General features: G+C 35.2%; 1 protein-coding gene across 1 annotated transcript in view; it reads right to left on the bottom strand.

Annotated features, from left to right (window-relative positions):
- Positions 1 to 14751, bottom strand: part of GARS1 (glycyl-tRNA synthetase 1) — a 39493-nt gene that overhangs the window by 15434 nt on the left and 9308 nt on the right. Inside the window, exons 2-9 of the mRNA XM_037509805.2 lie at positions 14556 to 14657; positions 13828 to 13930; positions 12323 to 12464; positions 10814 to 10902; positions 10385 to 10461; positions 6879 to 7024; positions 4784 to 4933; positions 900 to 1062 (exon numbers count right to left, since the gene is read on the bottom strand). Of these exons, the coding sequence (XP_037365702.1) occupies positions 900 to 1062; positions 4784 to 4933; positions 6879 to 7024; positions 10385 to 10461; positions 10814 to 10902; positions 12323 to 12464; positions 13828 to 13930; positions 14556 to 14657 (972 nt within the window). The remainder of the gene's footprint in view (positions 1 to 899; positions 1063 to 4783; positions 4934 to 6878; positions 7025 to 10384; positions 10462 to 10813; positions 10903 to 12322; positions 12465 to 13827; positions 13931 to 14555; positions 14658 to 14751) is intronic.

Here is a 14751-nt window from a genome sequence, read left to right as displayed (position 1 = left end):
TTAACAAAAGTAACGAAACATGCTGAGGGGATTTTAATATATCCTTATTAACTGAAATTTGTGAACCCTAATCAGTATTATGTTATCTTACAAATTTAGTTCTGGAAGGATCTTAGAAATCATCATTTCATCTTCCATCTGACCTAGAAGTCTTCTCTGCAAAATGGCTGACAAGTTATTCCCCATCCTCTATTTTAACATTTTCAAGGGTAAGAAGCTCACTCTTCACCAGGGTCATAACTAGGCAGCAATTATTGTTTGAAAGTTTTACCCACTCATTTCCCCAAGAAAACAATTAGAGATCATCTATGTCATGCAAGATCTTATCCCAATTGCTATGGGTAATATAGAAGAGTTTTAAAAGCTTTCTGTGAGTCTCTCCCTAATGTAGTATAGTTTAATGCTGGATTGGTGAAAAATAGTTCAAATTAAGTGCTCTGCTGAAACGTTTTTTGCACTTTAGCCCTAAGAATAGTTGACATATTAGGTAACCTTCCCCCACTATAATAAGAGTGTATGGGGACTCCCTGGTAGCAAAAGGGGTAAGTCTCAGCACTATGAAGCAATCTGCAGCCACTATAGCATGAGTTCAATCCCCAGCCAGGGAGCTAACCCATATGGCACAGCAGATCTCTCCTGTCTCGCCTTCTGCTCCCCTCAGCAGTGTATTTTAGTAGATCTGCATGTTGTGCTCCCCACTCTGTCTCTGGTCAATCCTTTGGCCTGTATACCCCGGTTCTTGTATGCATAAATAAAATCTTAAAAAAAAAATAGTATATAACAAATACTGTATTAAAAAAATGACTGCAAAAATAAAATACTTTGATAGTTGGTACAAGACTTTGCTAAGTGCTACAAACCCTGAATAGATATAGTCTAAATTATCGATGGGTTCTTACCTGTTCAACAGCGTCTCCTAAGCGCATTTTCCGAGCAGACTGTCCACTGACTTGGGCTTTTGCTGAATACAAATAAAGGTGAATGTCTGCCACATTCTGAAACTTGGGGTGGTCTTTCTCACTGGGATCTACAAAGTGCTCAATTTCTGCCATTGTGAATTCTCTGAAAACAAAAATGTAAGAGATTATTGTTGCATGTTTAACTATAAAAAAGCAAGGTCCTTATTTTCAACTTCATTCTACAAATGACATAGGTGCACACATTACAGGAATCTCTTTCACTAAGCAGAAAATTATTTTTTAAGGGAATGGTAAAAAGCAGTTGATTTAGGTATTTTTAAATGCATTAATTAAAACTTTCATTACTCATTATCTAATATAAAAACAAACTTCTCTCAAATATTAACTGCTGTCTTCTTTGCTTGGCCAAACTTACCAGTCTCCTGATCTCTTCTTCCAGAAGAGATCTGTACACTTCCTTTTACAATCCAGTTTTATCAAGAACCCTGCTAAGGGCCTCCCTGGTGGCGCAAGGGGTTAAAGCACTGCACTATGAAGCAATCCACAGCCCCGGCAGTGTGAGTTCAATCCCTGGTCCTCCAGGGAGCAACCCACATGGCGAGGCAGACATCTCCTGTCTCTTTCACTGCTCCCCTCAGCAATGTATTTCAGTCTGTCTGCCTGTTCTGTTCCCTGCTCTGGTGAATCCTCTCACCCCTCGCATCTCTGACCTGCGCCCCAGCTCTTATATGCATAAATAAATCAATCTTAAAAAAAAAAAAAAAGAACCCTGCTAAATGACTTTACTGAGGACCCTCCCCATTCCTGCTATCAGATCAGCCTTGCTATCTTATCAGGTAGTGGACATCACCTACACAACCCCTAAGTGGTATCTAATCCCTCTGGCCTGTCCTCAACAAGACAGGTTGGATCAGCTGAGCCAGAATCCCCTTTACCCCTGTATGTTTCCTCTTAGTAATATTCCATCCACCCATTTCTTTTTCATAAATTCCACTTGCCTGTGCTACAATCAAAATTGAGCCCTCCATACTGAGGGCTCTGAAATAGTCCTGAATAAAATCTGATTTTACCACCTTAACTACTGTACATATCTTTTCTTTTGACACTAGTCACAACCACAAGGTTATTCTTTTTAACAGGAAATAATTTTTAAAAAACAGATTGATAGTTTTTAAAATTAAAACTTAAGCAGATGTCAGACACAAAAAGAAATGATATTGAATAGTGACTTCCAAATAAAATGGTTTTCCTTAAAGCACTAGCAAATCTTTATAAATATACACTAAATGAAACTCCCGGATATTTACTTTTCAAAGAATGGGAAATTAAAAGTGAATTGAAACTGTTCTTAAGTTTTTATAGCAGTTTGATTTCTTTTTATCGCACTGAACAAGTAAATAACTGATAATGGCACTATACAGCTGGATTTTTAGAGTAAGAGCTTCTTAAATAAAGTGTTATTCAAGGCAGAAGACATATGGCATGAATTGGACAAGCAAACATCAAGCCAACTGCATAATGATGAAATAAATATGCACAGTTATGTTTTCCCAAATAAATTTCTCTGAATGGCAATTTAGTAGCCATTGGAGGGAAGTATTTTAATTTTATGAGTCAAAATCAAATCTCTTCACACACACAGATATTTATACTACTGCGCTTTCACTATTATCTCAGATGTTTTGGAGGAAAGTCAAAATAAATAATGTAACATTGTTTAAATGGGTCCTAAAATAGGTGAAATGCGTTACAAGAGCTTTGGTTTTAAATTTTATTTTTTGGTGGCATGAGTTATTTGATTCTGCAGCACCACCAATGTATTGTCTTACATCAACAACAAAGATCAAACATCTCTGTGTAATAAGACAGAAAAGCAAGATGTCTGTTCTCACATAGCATATAACAGGCTGAACAGCAACGTAACATCTAAAATGCAGGACAGATCAAAATAAGGGTCCTGCCCAGAATCCCAAAATAATCCGTTGCTGAAGTCGTTCATCCGTTCTGTCAGATAATCCCAGCTCCCAGAGAGGAGATGGAAATTAACACTAACATTGGTTTTGCTAGTTATCAACTACCCTTAAGTTCAGAGACTGCACCTGGACTGTGGAGAACTAAAATATACACAGCTTAGAAGAAAACCAAAATAAATAAAATTTAATAATTTCATATGGGACCTCCCTGGTGGCGCAGGGGGTTAAGATGCAACCTATGAAGCTGTCCCCAGCCTCTACAGCAAGAGTTCGATTCCCAGCCAGCCAGGGAGCAGCCCACATGGCGCAGCAGACCTCTCCTGACTCACCCACTGCTCCCCTCAGCAGCGTACTTCGGTCAGTCTGCCTGTTCTCTTCCTTACTCTGTCTCTGGTGAATCCTCTCACCCCCAGCACCTCTGGTCTGTACCCCAGCTCTTGTATGCATAAATAAATAAATCTTTAAAAAAATTTCATATGAATAATCTAATACTCCCAATCTAAAGAAAAGGAATCATAGCTATACAAAAACCTGTTAATTCTATATCAATAAGAAGAGATCATAACACTAAATATATCTTAGCTCTATTGACTCATGGAAAAATGGGTGGGCTTCTAGTCAGGATCTTGCAGAGGTATATAACAAAACCAGCCAAAATCTAGACAAGAGTTTGAATCACAGTGTGGCAGGCAAGTGGGTAACTTGAAAGCATACTGGAGCAGAAAGTAAAAAAGGAAAAAAGAAATTAAAATAGCCCAGACACTGGGATGTAAGACACTTAAACTTAAGTTTTTCATTGTTATCATACCTGGTTTAAGTTACTGACCAGGTACGAAGACACATAGGGGTCCTTCCCACTCCCTTCCTCTAAATTGTGCAAGCTCTGTCCTTCATGAAGTCTCTCCTTTCTAGAACATCAGGCTCAAGAGACTATAGGACTAAAGATGCAGTTTTGTCAAAATATGGAAGCACTGCTTCAGAAGGTGCCAAGGGAATTAACAAGATTAGGGAGGTGCTTTTGGGTGCTTTGATGTAGAGTCAGTGGCAGGCATATGCTATGGCAGAAGTCTGTAATTACAATGAGGTAGATGAGAGGAAACAGGAAGAGTAAGGTTATGGAAAAACTTTTGGAGCCTGAGAGAGTTAAGTTTACCTATATACCTATTATTAAAACGGAATTTATTACTCTAAGAGATGACTTCAGGAAGAAAATGTATGGAAATCACAAAAAGCTTAAGTTATAAAACATTTCTAAAGAAAGGTGGCATATAATTAGTGCCAGCATGCCTATATACAGTTGTCCTGGAGACAACTGTTGAAAGTAGATTATTAGAGTAGAGGCAAATGAGTATCTGAATGAGAGTAGATAGGGATAAGCTTGCTAACTGCCCTTTCTGCAATATAGGTCCTCCCAAAATATCTAGAGGAATACCAACCAGTTCCTGAAATACCCTCACCCAATTCCAATATGGTGTTTGCCCTGGACATCTAGAATAATGCTCCTATTATAACCATCACCCACCCATTTCACTCCACATGTATATACATCATCATTGCCAACAAATGCCTTGGTTTAGACTATCAAGAGCTCACATTCTCAAAATATAGGATGAACAGGGGGAAAGATAACTGTGGAGCAGGTAAGAAACATGCAATTCTTCACCTTTCTTCCCTTCCCTTCCAGTTCACTTTCATTACTCAAAACTGCCCATCATCCCAAGGTTATCTTTGAATACTGAAAATGTAAAACACCCTTTTCTAGAGGACAAAAATGCATATACAATGTAAGGATAAAAGGAGAATTGTTTCAAAATAGCAAGCTTTCCATTCAGATTCAATGCCAAAGTGGTTCAATATTATGAGAAGAATAAAGAATAACAAGAACAGTACCTGACTCTGATCAGTCCAGATCGAGGGGAGATCTCATTTCTAAAAGAATTTCCAATCTGAGCAGCAGCAAAAGGCAACTTTCCTTGGTTAAATTCCAAAAGTCGTTTGAAATTCAGGAAAATCCCCTGTGCCGTTTCTGGTCGCAAGTACCTATAAATTTAAATAAATCAGTCTGCTATTAAGAAATTATGTCTATCAACACATCTGAAATCCTAGATACAAATGCTGAAAATCCTAAATATACTGTCTTCACACAAAGCTGCCGAGGCTCTAAAACAAAGTTTAAACAGGTATTTTTACTCGGAAGCAAACATCTCAAGAAAGTATTAGAGAATCGTATCAGGTAATAGGTATGGTGGTATTACTGTTAAACATGTGAATTTATTTCATCAGTCCAGTCAGTCAAACACCAGCTCTCTCATATTGTTCCTTAAAGCCTCTGATACTCTCCTGACTAATCATTCACATGGAGGCTAACAATTTTAATTCTTCTGAAAATAAGACCCAGGTCTAAGTAAAGACCTCTGCCTCTGTTAAGGCAGCACTTTAAACATATTAAACACATATTAAAACACAACCGTGGGGCTAAAAAGCTGCCAGTGTGGGCTCACGTAGCATTTAATATGAGAGCTCACTCTTTATAATCATGACCCAACTCAGATCATTTTTGAGGGTTTTCATATAATTTTCTTTGTTCTACTTTACATTTAAGTCACAGGCTTCTTCTGAATTCTGCAAATTTTAAAGAGTTAGCCAAGTATATATACCATTATAACTGAAGTCCTCTGCCTAATTTCAGAGAACATTCTATGTAAAATACCAACTAAGAAAGTGTTCCAAATGCTATGGTCTATTGCAAAGTAAGTATTTTACAGAAACAACTTTAAAGCCAGAAACAAAAACCTGACATGTCACCCTCTTCGAGCTCCTCATTTTTATGGCCCTTTCCAGCTTTCATCCAGACAAGTGCATTGCTACAGTTTATCTGCATATTTATAAGTAATATGTAAAATTATGTATTATTTCAGTTATTTTATACTTGACCATTTTCTACATAATCACAAATACTTCTCTCATGTTTAACAGTTACAGGGTAGTCTACTAAAATAATCCACATTATAATTTATTTAGCCACCCTCAAATTACTGGGTGCTTGTAATTTATATGTTCTTCATAAGTATAGTTTCCTTTCCTTTTAAATTATTTCCTTGGATAAATTCCCAGGAATGGGATGACAGGTTGGAGAGTATGACTCATTTCATTCATTTCATGATTCTCTATGTATTGCTAAATGCAAGGTCTACCTTAGCCCTCCTTCCACAAAATACATCAAATCATCCTGGTGTCTTGTTAAAATAATCAAGTAACACATTTTGCCACAATTAATCTGTATTAGTCTTTATTTCTACTCCAGGAAATATGATGTAAATGGTTTCATTTAACAAAAACCTACTTTCTTTCACCCCAAAATGAGACCATAAGAAAAACAGCTAAAGCTCTGAAATAGAATACTTTGGCTAAGATTATTCACAGTGGACACGGAATCTGAAAATGCAGAATCTAGCCCTGATCATCTTATCAATGAATAAGTGAAAACACTGTTTATGTTTTCCTTACTCTATCTGTGAATACCACAATTTTTAAATTAACAAGCTAAACCCATTCTGTCCAGTATGGTAGGGTACCAGCCACATGCATACTTAAATTGAAATTAAACAAATTTTAAAATTTAGTTCCTAAGATGCACCAACCACATTATCAGTGCTCAACAATCATATGCAGTAATGGCTACCATGTAAGACTGACTTCAGCAATAAGTTTCATTGACTTTCAAAATAATTTTTCAACTGTCCCTCCTGATCCACATAGTTATAACGAGAAGATGTTATACTTTCAGGGTTATTTTAGTGTATGGCACATACACTAAAAATAAATATTCAAAAAAATTAGATGAAAATTTAAGAATGCCTATTATTTCACCTTAATATATTTATCCACACTTTCTATATATCACTTTTCAAATGGCTAATACTGATTTTGACGTTTTATTACAAGCAATTTTAATAACGTCAACACATAAATAACTAACACATACCCAGGCATGTTTCCTCCAGGTCCAATGAAGGTCTTGAACATTAAGTTAAAAGATACTGGAGGTGACAGATCATTTCCAGTAATGGGGGATTTCACATTATAGTTCACAAAAAGGTCCCCGAGTTCCTGCTGTCCGTAGTTATCGAGCTATAGAATATGTCAAGAAAATAATTAGTATACTGAGCAAAAAACAAGATATATTAAAAACCCCATCCAATTACTATTAAAACTCACATAAAAAAAGAATATCAGAATTAAATTTAACCTTCGAGATAGCCAGCCACATTAAAATTGTAACCAGTTTACACACTTTCTATTTACTAATAGAAAAATGGAGTATCTTTCTGGGACTGACCAAAAACTCCTTCATTCACCATTTCTCAATGAAAGATTAGGCAAAAATCTCTTGTTTAATTATAGTTATTGTTGACTGGCAAGAATCTGAAGTCATATAAATAAGTTTTTAAAGTTGAATTTCACCACTTTGTTCAAATTTAACAACCAGGTGTACTAATTCTGTCTATAAATTAAATGTATATATGACTTCCCCCACCCACTAGATAATTACGTTCCTTGAAGGTATAAATCACGTCCATTAACCTCTGTATTTTCCAGTGTATTGCACGCTTAATACATTAATGATCAAAACCAAATCCTCTAATATGATGTATGACCTCCAATTCAAAAATTTCAAATGCCTATGACATAGCATGCAATAGTTAAGAATATTTAAAACTTAAAAAAATAATGCTGTATATCATATACTTTTCAATTGAAAAAATGTGTCAGAGAAATCAAATAGTTGACATGGGAAAGCTTTTCAATATGGAAATATTCTAGCTGATAAACAAAAAAGAAATAACAGAATGACAAAATCACCACTTGAAATCTCTAACCAATTAATGGATCTAGACAATGATAATTAATGGCTCTAGCTCATTAAAACCATTACCAAGAGTCCTGCCAAAAGTATCTGTTCAAGTCTCTAGATCAGACTACAAAATTTTAAAAATATATGGAGAAGAACGTGTGAAATATGACTACAATAATGCAATCAACCAAATCTAGGCAGCAGAAAACACTAAGGAACAAATGTCTCAACTTAAAATTTTTTAATGAAAATGTAAGAAAAAAAGAGATTTAAAAAAACCTACAGATCAAAAGAAATAGAAGAATATATCAACCAAAGTACAGCCATTATCTGGATTCCAAATCAAATACCAAAAAAAGTAAACATTTAAATCAGTTAATGTAAACACTATTTGATTTTAAAAATTATTAATATTTACCAAGGTGAGAGCAAGGAGGTTTATTTTTTAAAAATCTTTATCTTTTAGAGCTACATAATTAAATATTTACAGGTGTAATAAAATGATAACTGACATGCACTTCAAAAAATTCATGGGAAGGCAGGGAATTTAATAGGGAATAGATTCAACAAAATCTGTTAATACTGAAGCAGGCTGGAGGGTATACACATAATTTTTATACCATCTTCTACTTTTGAATGTTTTGAATTTTTCAATATAAAAAGTTTTACAATGACTTCAAAACATGGTACATCCAGTGATGGGTTAGCACAAATGAACAGTGAAGAGAAAGGAGAATTCTGAGTTGTTGAAACCATATAACAGGAGTAAAATTCTTCCTACCATAGAGGGTGAATCAATGCCTTTTAAAGGAACGCTCATACTTCATACAGCTTTAAAGGAGTCACATGCATTAACAGATACAGAAAATGTGTTTGTGTGCTCAAGTGTTCTGATTACTATACAATTTCCAACAGGTCCCTAACTTTTCACTGAAGATTATACTGACAGCTCTATGGTTATTTGATATGACAAATGAAAAAACAAATTGCTCTCCTAGAAAGTCAGTATAAAAGCTATAAATTACGGCTAACAAATCAAATAATTTTTCCTGCTTCTGACAACTTATGTGGAAATGAATGAAACTGCTAAAACCATAGACTCAGATATCTACACACAAAACCTTAATACATCTAAAATTCTGTATGGGAAACATAATAATTCAGCGTAATTCATGGCATTTCTTTTCATTTCTTCTTTCTTTATTAACACAGGTCATACATTTGGAAGAGGAAGGAAATGAAAACTGAATGTGTGAGTATAGTAGTATCAAAACACAAGAACTGATTTTCTACACCATGAGAAACCATACTAAAGCAATGAGCTACAAGCAAGGAACAAAATATACTTCACAAGGACCAAAATAAATCTGCAAACGAGTCAACAGTCAGACTAAGATGATTTTCAATTCAAAAGAGGAAGGAGGAAATTTCTCAGCTAATGTTAAAATTTCTCAGACATCACATGTTCAAAAAACATGTTCACAAAAAATTAGGGCAATAGTGGAAAAGTTTCCAGTAATTCTCACAAAAGCAAAAGCAAAGAGTTAGAGAATCCTACATTCAACCTCACATATATATAGAAAATGTAAAGAAAGGATGTATAAATACAACATTGTTTTTTTTTTTTTAACCTAAGAAAGTAAATAAAATTGAAGAGGTGAGTCTTGATAGACCTCACGACCAAACAAGCTATGAAGAAAATGTACTTTGCTTAAATGGATAAATGACGTTAAGAAAGCAGCAACATATACACATACACATGCATCTTCCTGGGGCAGAGATGTGCAGTTTTCGTCATACTCTTAAAGAGAACTGTGAGCCAGGACAAGAACTACTTTTTTTTTTTTTAAAGATATATTTATTTATGCATACAAGAGCTGGGGTACAGGCCAGAGATGTGGGGGGTGGGGCGGGGAGAGGAGGTGGGTGAGAGGATCCACCAGAGATAGAGCGGGGAATAGAATAGGCAGACTGACTGAAATACACTGCTGAGGGAAGCAGCGGCAAGACAGGAGAGGTCTGCCTTGCCATGTGGGTTTCTCCCTGGCCAGCCGGGGATCGAACTCATGCTACAGAGGCTATGATTGCTTCATAGTGTGGTGCTTAACCCCTTGCACCACCAGGGAGGCCTAAGAACTACCCTTGATATGGAAAGTATTCCTACACTTGGTGAAAGTCATATATTATCCCTACGGTCTCTATTGTTGTTCATAAACTTGTCACCTTAAATACAAATGATAAAACTTTAGTTCTATATGGTCATCAGGTTCTAAGTATAATAGCATTTATCAGGGAAGGTGAAACTAGAAGCAGATCAAGTCACTGATGAGAATGTACTCATAAAGATATCTGCCCCCACGTCTCCACATCAACACTGAACACTACTCATCACTGAACACACTCCTCTAGTTTTTGCTATTAAATCCACAAAACTAATTTCCAAGGACAGAAAACAAATTTCACACCTGTTTACACAGACTTGCTAATTTTGGTTGAAATAAAGGGTTAGCCACCAAAGATAGAGAAAAGAAAGTAAAAATGCACTGTGAACAGGGTCAGCACAGTGTGGAATTCAAGTTATCATGCCCTGAAACAAACACTCAAGATACTGTGATAAAGTTTTCTCAAGAACTCACCTGGGTCAAGACACTTTCCATCTCTGATTTTTTCTCAGCTGAACACTTCTTATCAGACATCAATTTCTGTAAATGAGCTGTCAGAAAAGCATTGGTACATGTCAATTTCAATCAACATGAAAAGTTTGAGTTTTAATGTGGAACAGGCCAAAAAAAAAAAAAAAAAACCCTAGGAAAATGCTCTTAATTTATATGAATCCCATGACTGCTTTTACAGAGACAGTCATCATAATGCCTTGATCCTTTTGCTGACTTGGAATGTCTAATTAGTTGCTTGTAATTTTTTTTTTTTTATTTTAAATAAGGCAATTGATACAAATACTTATCAAGAAAGAAACTGTAAAAATAATTTGAGAAAAGTTTAATCTAAACCCTTTGTTTTGATCAACCCTACTTGAAGGCATATTTACCTGAAAGGAAGAACCATACCTTTCAATAGATGGTCTGCACGGAAACACTCTCCATTTTTAACGTCTTTCACCATGAAGTCAGCAAATTTGTCTACGTGGCCAGAAGTCCTAAATTAACAAACACCAAGTCCACTTGTCATTTTACAATTAACCCATAGAATTTACCTTATATGACAATGCCCCTCCTATATATTTCTCTATCTGATTTATATCTGTGCATCTGAAAGATGGACGCTCCCATATCTATAATACATCTGTGGTAGATAATACTCTGTGGCATAGAAAATTCTTCCTCAAATCTATTCTCTCTCCTTAAATTCTCCCTTCCCATATGAAAAAAGGTATCAATGAGATTATACTTTTTAAGTCTGTGCTACTTTGCAGAATCGATTAATCCATGTCTATCCCATTATTATTGTGATCTAAGAAAAGGTGAAAACCAGGAGAAATGTGAGCAGGCAAGAATCCACAATAACTCATATAAACACTGATCCTTAAGGAAAGAGTTTTCTGCCAGTAAAATGTATAAGAGTATTGGTATTATCCCTATACAGTTCCTATTAGCAGAACAAGTAACTAAAAAACAATCTGTTCTGATATTTTAGAATCATTATTAGGAATTCACCTTGGCTGAAATTATTGAGAGAGTCTGAAGGATACAAACAATGAAAATTACCTCTTTACTAGGCAATATTAAATAAAGTGATCAAATGAATTAATTCTTAAAATAAAGTGGTAAGAATTATTCTTTCATAGTTTTAGGTCAAAAAATCTGGCCCTGGTAGGAATAATCTAAACTTTTACATTAAAACCTCAAACAATAGTATTTATTCAAAAGGTATACCACACATCTTTTTGCCCAGAACTTCTATGAACTTATACTAAGGAAATAATCAGGCCTATCCACAAAAGTTCATCTATCAGGATGTTTACTGCAGTCAAAACTCAGACTTCCTACAACATGGCATTAGCTAAATAAATTCTGGTACCTCTATAAAATAGAATGTAACACTGTGATTAAGAATGTTCTAAAAAGACAATGATGTAAGTAAATATTCACTGACATTATGGGGGGAAAGGTCAGAAGCTAATAAAACATTGATAAAACACTGACACCAATGTCATATCAATATATGTACACATATATACATACAGATTCTTAATTAGAACACTATTTTGTTTTATGGATGAGGCAAAATTTATGTAGCTAGTGCCATGTTGTAGAAATTTCAGCTGTTCCTAAGTTTTGCCTATATTAAATATCCTGATAGATGTTTTGTGGATACCCCTGATTATTTCCTTTGTGTGTGCGTTTTATATATATATATATATATATATATATATGAACTTATAGAAAAAAAAGATATATACAACACTTTTAACAGGGCATTCTATAGGCAGCAGATGTATATTCTCTGTGATTTTATTTTCCAGATTTTAACAATAAACACAAGTAGTTTTTATAATCAGAAAAAGTTACTTAAATTTGCATATCATAGAATTTTGGTCCTCAAAGCAGAAATCTTACTTTAAAACTGGCTCAGGGGTGAGCATGGTGCAATCAATCTCTAGAATCTGTTCCTCATGGATAAAGTGCTGCCTCCAGGTCTGAATAATATTGTTCTTCAAAGCACATCCAACTGGCCCAAAATCATACAGACCACTAACACCTGAATATACAAAAAGAAAATATGTACTTTATTTTGTCTCTCTGAACAAATCAAAGCAAGGGGACAAAACAAATACCTGTAAGTCTTCCTAAACTCCCTAAAAATGCACTAAGTCGACACTCAAATCCTTTAACACGAATAGCCTTACTTCCAGATAGCTGGCAGAAGAAAATTAATAAGCTGTCATTCCATTTACAATTTCCCAAGTTTGGAATTTTAAAGTAGGATTAGCAAAAAACTAAAAACAAAGTAAGTTCTTCCACAAGGATCAGAATGATGAAGCATAATATAGTTTTCTACCACAGATATTAGAAAATAACTTGTTGCATAAGCTGATAACAACGATCTAATTAATTAATTCTTGGGTATTTGAGTCACTATTTAAAGTTCAAGAAATTAAACATTTATAGAGATGCTTAGACAAACTTGAATTAAGTATTAAATTGACTCAAAGTACTAAAAGTCTATTAGTGTTACAATGCTCTCTGTTAACTATACAAAATATCATTTATATTAAAATATGATAAAAATAGGGCCTCCCCTAGTGGCGCAACAGTTGAGCGCTGGGCTGCAAAGCTGCTGGCAGCCTCTGCAGCACCAGTTCGATCCCAGGCCACCAGAGAGGGTCCCACATGGCGTGACCGACCTCTCCTGCCAGCGCCTGCTGCTCCCCTCAGCAGTGTATTGCTTCAGTCTGCCTGTTCTGATCCCCGCTCTGGCTCTGGTGAATTCTCTCACCCTCCCGCGCTTCTGACTATACCCAGTGCTTGTATAAATAAATAAATAAATAAATAAATATTAAATTTTAAAAAATAAATAAAATATGATAAAAAGATCTTAAAATATTTCTTCAGTGAATTATACCCACCTTCATATATCATTCAGAAAGATGTAGAGATTTCTCTATATACTTATGAAGATGGTTTTCTAGTGGTCACAAAAAGTGAGCTAGGAACTCCGGTTTATCACTGCCCTTGTGTGGAAGGATATAGTACATTCCACCAGTGCGACAAAGGCCCTCTACTGCTCCAGAGACCATGTTGCATTTTAAGATGTCTATCTAATATGTATGTGGATCTATCAAATACTCAATGCCTGGGCCTTCAACAATTCCCTACATTTTTAATGGAAAAAAGCAGCCCTCAAGAATAAGTAGGTTATAGGGAAATAAGAACAGATATTACACCAAATGGCTTACTCTAAACAAACAAAAACAAAATATTCTCTGCTTTACATAACTTCATACAATCAGGTATCAACTATTTATAGGTACCATTAGTATTATTAGATACCAAGCTGTTTTTCTGATTTAAGAACAATATTAGTCACTGATAAAATTTTCTTTCTGCCATGAATCCCTTACCTCCATAAATAGCAAAAGCTTGATCATAGAAAAATCTCCTTTTCAGGGTATCTTCCATTTTCGCTCGGTCTACAATGTCATCTTTGGGCTGTAAAGCTAGCTCCTATAAGGGAATTTTAAAAAGAAAAGGTGTGAATAAGAACCTGAATTTACATACATGATATTTATTTACAAGCAGAATTCAGTATAAAATTTACCAAACATACAAGATTTTGATGCTCGTACAACAGAAACCCTAGGGTTTTTACCTTGCGTTACAGAAAAGAGACTATTACCTAATTATTTAGAAAAGTTTATGATAATTTCTGAAACTAAAGTGATCACGATAGCAAAATAGTGACTTGAAACTCCAGACTATTTCAGTTTGATGGTGGGAGCAGGTACTAAACGATAGAATTTTTCCTTTAAAAAAAAAAGCTTAAAAGCAACAAAAACATTATTTCCAGGCATAGGAGAATTCATAAAGAAGAGCACAGTGGTTTCATGGGGAGTAATAAGTACTTGATTTGAGTCTGGGGGAAGGAGGTGTGGGTAGGGGTGAGGGAAGCTTCACAGAAAAGGTGATATTTTGAGATGTTCTTTGAAAGGAGTGTGCTAAGCAGGGAAGGAAAAAGCACCTGGATAAAATAAATGCTATTGCTCAAAAACTTTTATAGTTCTCTCCTGCTCAATAAAAATAGACAATCCTATACCTGCTTAGGGTTCTATTTTAGGATCCCAAGACTCACCTTTGCCTCCAGAACCCTCTTCCGGGCTTTAAGCTCAGCTACTGCTCTGTCTACATCTACCTGGGGTGCTTTACCTTCTTTGAGCTTTCGAACAAGATCTCCCTAGACAAAAAAAGAGAATTTCTTATTCAGGATTGGTTTCAGAAATCAACAAAAGTTATAAGTGTGCTTTTATTCATGCCTTTTAAAAATCTGT

This window comes from Talpa occidentalis, unplaced genomic scaffold (genome assembly GCF_014898055.3).
Source record: "Talpa occidentalis isolate TD23 unplaced genomic scaffold, MPIMG_talOcc4v2.1, whole genome shotgun sequence".
Classification (NCBI taxonomy): Eukaryota; Metazoa; Chordata; class Mammalia; order Eulipotyphla; family Talpidae; genus Talpa; species Talpa occidentalis.
This window is presented reverse-complemented; position numbering and strand designations above follow the sequence as displayed.